Genomic DNA, 7,708 nt, shown 5'->3' on the forward strand with positions numbered 1-7,708 from the left:
GTCGATAACTTCAACATCAGTTAACAAATCGATGTTAAAAGTCCTTAATAATCGATCGATGTTGAAAGCCTATTTTTTAGTAGTATTTTAAATTTTAAATTAATTAATTTAAAATATTAGCCGCTAATTATCTTTTAAAAATAAATTACATAATTTATGACCCAAACAAATCCAATCCGATTGAACAACACAAGTACGTTTCTTACATGAATGTTATTGTTTCTTAATTAGTTATTTGAAATAAAAAAAAATGTAGTGTTATGCTAAAATTAAGTATTAAACACACAAATTAATAAATATTTGAATTTTACTTATTTTAAAAATAAATCACTAATTTTTCTTAACCGATTGAAATTATACAAAACATCATGTCATGTACCAATCCTATGCATGTAACAACAAAATGATTAGCCATCATATCTCTTGATCAAAACCATCACTTACAAATAAAGTAACACACATCGCCCATATATATTGGAATACCATTCATGATTTCATCACTTATTATTACATCAAACATATATAACTAAGCATATTGATGATCATATCAAGAGAAGAGACAAACAGTTCCCATCGATCAAACTCAATTCAAGAACATGTAAAAGAGGTTTTCGAATTTGTCCATTTCCTTGGGAGGAAGAGCCACTATAATATTTATCCCATCATCATCACCACTACTTCCACCAAAAGGAGGAAACACTAGAATAATATCCTTCCGGTGATACACCACAGGGCAACAATACTTTGGCTTCCCCCACGGATACTCCACCTCCTCAAACCCTAATCTCCACCACGAAGACACCAAAACCTCCCCATGTGGAAACCCACTATGCACCTCTCCCCAATCTATCATAGACCTAGCATATTCATCACTCATTCTCTTTGCACCCTCTGTCACCATCTCCACCAACCTTGAGAACTCTTCCTTTTCCAATTCCTCACATTTTGCTATGGCATAAGCCGTTAACACGGCGTTGCCCGCGAAGGATTTGGGGAGGGGAGGTTTCAACCGTGGACGTATGTCCATGGCATATAGTATGATGGATGACCTAGAAGGGTCGTAGGGTGCAGATAAGGCCTTGCATCTCCATAGATGGGCGGTGATAACGTTAAACCCAGTGGCACGGGCGTTGGTGCTACCCTTGGCTTTCTCCTTGAGGCTGAGGATGTTGTGTGAGGTTAGTTGGAAAACTTTGAAGTTGAGTTCTTCGTTGGTAGCCTCGAAGACCCCGGACTCGGTGCTGCCTGTGGGTAGCTTATCGAGCTTGATCAGCTCAGGATGCGGGAAGCTGACACGTGGTGGGGATCGTGCGGCCAAGAGGTGTCTGTCGTGGCAGGGTATCACAGCCAGGGGCTTGTTAGCAGCCAATGCGGCGAGGTTGTCCAAGAATGTTTTGAAGCTAAGACCGTCAAAGGTGGTGTGACTGGTTGTGAATCCAATTGCAAAGCCTCCACATTTGAAGGATGTCAACTGCAAAATATAATCATTTCATTAATTAAGGATTATGAAATTTAATGTTTAGTTGTGGAGTGATTATGACAATTTAATGCCCTACGGCCTAAGTTGTAGGTTTTTAACTGGAGACATTGTATTTAATGGAGTACTCTTGAAATTTTCTCTGTGATATACTGATATGTGATTGATTGATAAATTAAATTCTGTGAACATCATATGGTTCTATACTTAAATGTGCGATCCCATATAGTACTAAGCAACAAATGCATGCAATATTCACAGTAATTGTTAGACTAATTTTTCTGTTCATATATATGTACAAAATTAATATTTCTCAAAATCATGTTGAAGGTAAAGAACACACTTTTGTACTTATTACGAGTTCCAATTAATTCATACAGATTAAGAAATTTAATTAAGAGTATTAAATTTATCTTAAATTAATGTTTTTCAAATTATTCCAATAAATAAAACTAATAAATATTAATAGATTATGTTTCTTAATTATCACGTTATCCTAGATTAATGTTAATGAAAGATATTTTTGTAAAAATAATTAATGCATGAGAAATTATAAGTTAAATCTTATAAGAATAATTAAATTATATTTTTAATTTGAACCTTATAATAAGAATGGAAGAAAATAATATATTTTCGGCAAAAGGAAAGAAAAATAAAATCCTATATTAAATTATTTGCCTCTATATATTAATCCAGTTTCTAAGAAAAAGCAAAGAAGGAAAGAATGGGAACCAGCAACATTTCAGCATGATTGAAAGTAAAAAAAGCTGATGAAAACGAAATTAAATAAAGGTAGCTAGTCGATAGATATGTATTTATGAGGATCTACATATTTGTCGTGTTCAAAGAGTGGACGGGTGTCATAAAGTGCAATTCGTTTGTGAAGAGAAAAGAAATGCATTTGATTCAAACTACTAGTCTCACCGTTTGAAAATATAAGTTGTTTAAAATTATTACATAGTTATTAAGAAAAATAATCAATTTATTAAATTTTATAAAAAAAAATATAAGTGATTTTTCTAATATATTCTTTTACTTTTAATTAAATAATGTTAATACTCATTTACTTTTACTACACAAAATTTTCATTAATAATAATAAATTTTTTATACAAATTTGATGGACTAAATCCTTTTCACTTAACTTCATTGTATTTGGTCTTACATGTGAAAAATAAGGGATTTTTTGAAATACATGAATAAATACTAGTAACTTAGAAAGAATAATTCACGAGAATTAAAAATATTGTTGAATTAATGTATGAAATATTGATTAAGGATAATTTTAAAATATATATATATATATATATATATATATATATATATATATATATATATATATATTAATGTAGTATTAATTTTATAAAATATATTTTAGAACAATTTTTTTTTAAAAATGACTTATATTTTAAAATGGAGGAAGTACATTATATACATACATTCCAAAAGAAAAGTGGATGTAGTTGGTGCAACACCCAACAAAAAGCTCAAACTTCAGCAAGCAGATGCAATAAATAAGAGTTACAAAAGACAAATTTGTCAAAATTGGAAACAGGTGAGTGTTAGCAACACATTATTTCTTCAAGTAAATCCTCATATTCATTAAAATTTATTAAAATCATAAATCGACAATGATAATCATTAAATATGATGTATATATGATCCATATTTTTTATTTTTTAATAAATTTCAATAAATAAAAGAAAAATATTTAAAAAAATATGTTAGAAATTACTGGGTGCTTGAAAACAATATCTTACCTGTGCAACGCATAGTGGTTGATCATTTTGTTGGACAAAATCCTTACTCTTCTGAACAAATTGTGCAAAAGCTGGATTGGGATAAACCAAGTCCCCAATCTCACTTAACTTGTACTCACTTGAAGCCACCACAAACCCAGCACCCTTTCCATTGCAATCTATCTCTAATCTTTTGGTTTCAGGGTTCAGATTCAATCTTCCTCCCAAGAAGTCATAGACCACTAGGGCTTCCTCTAGAGCGTTCTTGAACATCTTGGCCACTTTTGCGGGTGGAAAATCTTCGTTTGCTCCAAAGAAGTGAACCGTTTCCACTTCGAAGTTGAGGACCTTGTCTATGTTTGATAGGAACAAGGACCTCTTCTCGGTTTCTTTGGATGGAAAAACCATTGAAGTTTCGAGGATAGTAACCCTTGGGTCTTGGAGAATTGGTGGAGATTCTAGGCAAGTGGTTCCCATGTTTGACAACAGAGATACACAAGGACTAAACCAAAGTGTATAATCTAATAGAGTTATGTAATGTGTGTGTGTGTGTTGTGCTTGGTCTTGACCTTATTATATATACACATAGTGTGTGTGTGCATGTGTGTTATCTTTACGAAGGCATGCACATATATGCACCATGCTTCATGTACCATAACGTGCTTTAATTATGAGCTTTAAAGTCATGAAAGGTTCATATTGTGACACGAATTAACGACGAAAGGGAGAAAATAAAAGGGTTAAATGACATTTAATGGATGAAATTATAGAAATGGTTTTAATCGGGTCACATTTTATATAGTTTAATTTTAGTGAAAAGGAAAACTCAATTTAATTTAAATCTAGAGTGGGAAAATAAAATATGATGTCGTGGTCATGAAATTATGGCACGACATCATGTGATTTTGTAACAGTCGTGTCGGTGTTTGATATAAACGTGGCCAGCATTCTTCATGAGCCGGTGCATTAGAAATAGCAGGCAAGTTGCTGTGTTATTTAAATCCACGAAAACTAGAAAAATTGGTTGGTAATTAAGCCCTCCAAAGGATAAAGGGATAGTTCGTCTGTTAATCAAAGCTAAACTAGTACTTGTGCGGGTAATGATGTAAAGTCTAATTATGTTGTCAAGTGAGGTTAGTCTTTGATTTAATAAATTATGGGACATCCATAATCTCTAATATAAAAAATAGATATTTTGCTTACTGTCGACGCTAATTACAACCCTAAACATGTACAAATGATCCTTATTAATTTCCATTGCTGTCTGGTATTAACACTACTAATGGGTAATGGTCACAGTACATACTATTTAACTAAATTTTTCAGCTTTAATAAAAGTAGTTTGACAATCAAAATCGCTAATTTATGGGCCGAGAATATGAAAATGATTGGCATTGGCAAATCATGTATATATGATGTACCATCCGATAAGATGCGATCTAACTTCACGGAAGAATCTCTTAAACTAAGGCACATAAATAAGTCGATCAGTAAAACATATATTTAAAGTTTCGGATTGATTTATTAAAGAAGATTCTTTTAATTAATATTGTCAAGGTATTACTTAAAAGGCTTGAACATGTGTATTGATGGTCAACGGACAAAGACTAAAAATACATAATTTAAAAAACTGAGGGACCAATTAATTTAGGAATTTAAAAATAGAAAATTTTAAATTGGAGATTAAAAACTATAAAATCAAATTTATAATTTAGCCTATTTATTTTTATGTCCGGTAATAAAAAGTCAAACACATTAGAAGACCAAAATCAAAGCAATTTAAGTAATATGCTTTTTTCTAATTAATTTAGGAGTACTATATTATATTACTTTTCTTATACTAAGATTTATTTTTACTTTTTATTTTATGTTATAATTTATTTTTATGGCAGTAGTTATTAATAGAAAGAATTAAAATATATATTGGGAATTTTTTTCATTTTAGGATATAATTTTTCTTTTAATTGATTTTATAGACAGTTTTATTGATAATGTGCCTTTATTTTAAATTTGGAATGTTTTTAATTGGTTTTATAAATTATTTAAGGTTTAATATATGAGTGTGTCCCTAAATTTGTCTGGGAATTTTTAATTAAGTCTGTAAATTTAAAAATATTGTAATTAAGTTATTGATCTTGTCATTTTTTGTCATTTTTTTTTGTAATTGATCGAGTTCTTAGAATTCTTAGAATTAGTTTATGGCATTTACGGCAGTTTAAAATTTTGAGAAAAATAATATTTTGTGACGGTTTTACTAACTCCAAGATCTAATTACAAAATTATAGAAGAATGATGTATTAAAAATTATAAAAGGGCTTAATTACAATTTTTTTTAGGTTAGGCACCTAACTAAAAACTCATATAGTTTAAGGATGATGTATTAAATCATTATTTTATTTATGTTATATTGTTGTTTTTTATGATATGCTAATGATTTTTTTTTTTTGTGTCCCTCATATCAAGTAGGAGTGCCTTATGGTAAAAACATTTCCTCCATCTCACAATAATCTCGGTGTAAAAATAAAAATGTGTCTCAACCTAAGAAGGAAGTATGTATCATGTCCTCTCACTTGTGTTTATTGTTATGTTGATATAGAACACGAGAGGCATTTGTTTGTTACATGTGACAACGCAGAAAGTTTATGAATTGAAGCTGGTCTTTGGAACCTCATCATGCAAAACAGGGAGAACACAGAAACTTTAAATTCTTTTATTTTCAGACTCATGCAGGATTCTTCTCAAGCAACTCGAAGCAAAATTGGTGTAGTTCTTTGGTGCATTTGGAAGAAAAAAAATGTCCCTCCATGAGCAACTGTGTTTTCTTTGGCAATGCAATATTTCTCCGAATGGTCTCAAGTTCAAGCATCATCGATCTTCACCTCCGATCAATGCTAACACGAGCCAATGTATGGTATGGAATCCTCCACATCAGAACTTCCTGAAATGGAATCTTGATGCAGCCATTTTCCAAAAATCAAACTCTTTTGGAGCATGCTTTTGTTTGGGGGACTCGAATGGAAGCTTTGCCTAGGCAAAAACGATTTCTGCATCTGGTAATCCTTCTTCCAAGGAAGCTGAAGCATGGACTTTTTCCAAGGCTATCACATGGATACGTCAACTAAACATCACAAATGTCATCTTTGAACTAGATTGTAAACATGTTGACACTTTTACTCACTGCTCCAAAGAAATTTCAGATTTTCTTATCATCATCAACAGATGTAGAGCAGATTTCTCATTTATATCAAACTCTAGGTAAGTATTATAAAGAGACAAGTCAATTAATCTTATAGCTCATAACCTAACAAGAGTTTCAAGATTTTATACTAATTCTCATAATTTTGATTGTATCTTCTTATATTATTTCACAATTGATAAATGAAATGATATAACTATTTTTTCTTTGAGAAAAAAGAAAAAAAAAACTAAGATAACAATTATAATGAGACCGACAGACAAAAATACTAAAAAATCTCCCTACATGTCTCTTATTAAGTTATTAGTATGGCTAGAAGTTATTTCGCGGTTTCTTCGTTGCTGTCATGATCCACACCACTTATGTTCCCTCATATAAAAAAAACGCCACTTCTGTTCGTTATAATGAACACAAGAAGTTGAATACCCACGTGCATATAGAAATTAGTAATGTACTCCATCCTGAAAATTGAGAACAGTGAGTTATGGCACTACTCATCCCCACTCCACGCACCATTCCCCCTGCACTGCACATGTCAGGTTGCAAACCTAATTCACCATACTCTTCATCAAAAAAATTAGACTTAACTGTATATCTTAAACAGATGAATCTAAGGGTAAAATAATTAAGGCTTAAGACCTAAGCTTTAAGTCTGTCGATAAAAAATATCTTTCTTAATTTTTATAAAACAAAAAAAGTCTAATATATTGAAAACAAATTGTCACATGTGTTGATAAAAAAATGCCTCAAATATAACTTTCACATTTAAATTTAAAAAGTTTCTCTTAAAAGTTATTTTAAGCTTTATTTACCGTTGGACGATCCCAATTTTAAAAAAAAAAAATATATATATATATATATATATTCGATTTAGTGTGTAATATTAAATATTCAATGACTTGTAAATGAGTTTGAACATTCGATCTTATAATTATTACAATTAATTTTTTTCATTATTTTCTTTAGTTGGAACTCTTATTTTTTTGTTCATTCTCACATCTTATTGTGAAAGAGGATGACACGACGACTTGACACATGTATAGAATAGAAAACTTTGCGGTAGACTGCTCAGCGAGTATGGAAGCTGCAAAGAGGCTCACAGATTGCATATGAGATTTTACCTCCTCAGTTTGTTTTGGAGGACTTATTAGAATGTGACTATGTTTTTGTAGTTTCCTGTTTTTGTTACCAAACGGGAAAAAATATTTTTAAATTTTATTAACTTTTAAAAGTATTTTATATCTCAATTCCATCATATATCCACAACTATTTGAATAAAGTATAAGATTTTGAGGGT

General features: G+C 30.8%; 1 protein-coding gene across 1 annotated transcript; it reads right to left on the reverse strand.

Annotated features, from left to right (window-relative positions):
• Positions 1-440: 440 nt before the first annotated feature.
• Positions 441-3,800, reverse strand: LOC100805510 (fatty alcohol:caffeoyl-CoA acyltransferase). The gene is made up of 2 exons (XM_003548748.4): positions 3,237-3,800; positions 441-1,471 (listed from the first exon to the last, which is right to left on the reverse strand). The coding sequence occupies exons 1-2, from the start codon at positions 3,690-3,692 to the stop codon at positions 584-586; spliced, it is 1,344 nt and encodes a 447-aa protein (XP_003548796.1). The 5' UTR covers positions 3,693-3,800; the 3' UTR covers positions 441-583.
• Positions 3,801-7,708: the final 3,908 nt, after the last annotated feature.

Source organism: Glycine max, chromosome 16 (assembly GCF_000004515.6).
Source record: "Glycine max cultivar Williams 82 chromosome 16, Glycine_max_v4.0, whole genome shotgun sequence".
Classification (NCBI taxonomy): Eukaryota; Viridiplantae; Streptophyta; class Magnoliopsida; order Fabales; family Fabaceae; genus Glycine; species Glycine max.

Bases quoted from the DNA above. Each gene is read 5' to 3' on its own strand.
- LOC100805510 (XM_003548748.4), bottom strand. From the start codon at position 3,692: ATGGGAACCACTTGCCTAGAATCTCCACCAATTCTCCAAGACCCAAGG. The intron at 1,472-3,236 runs GTAAGATATTGT...TATATTTTGCAG, and splicing joins AACCACTATGCGTTGCACAG to TTGACATCCTTCAAATGTGG.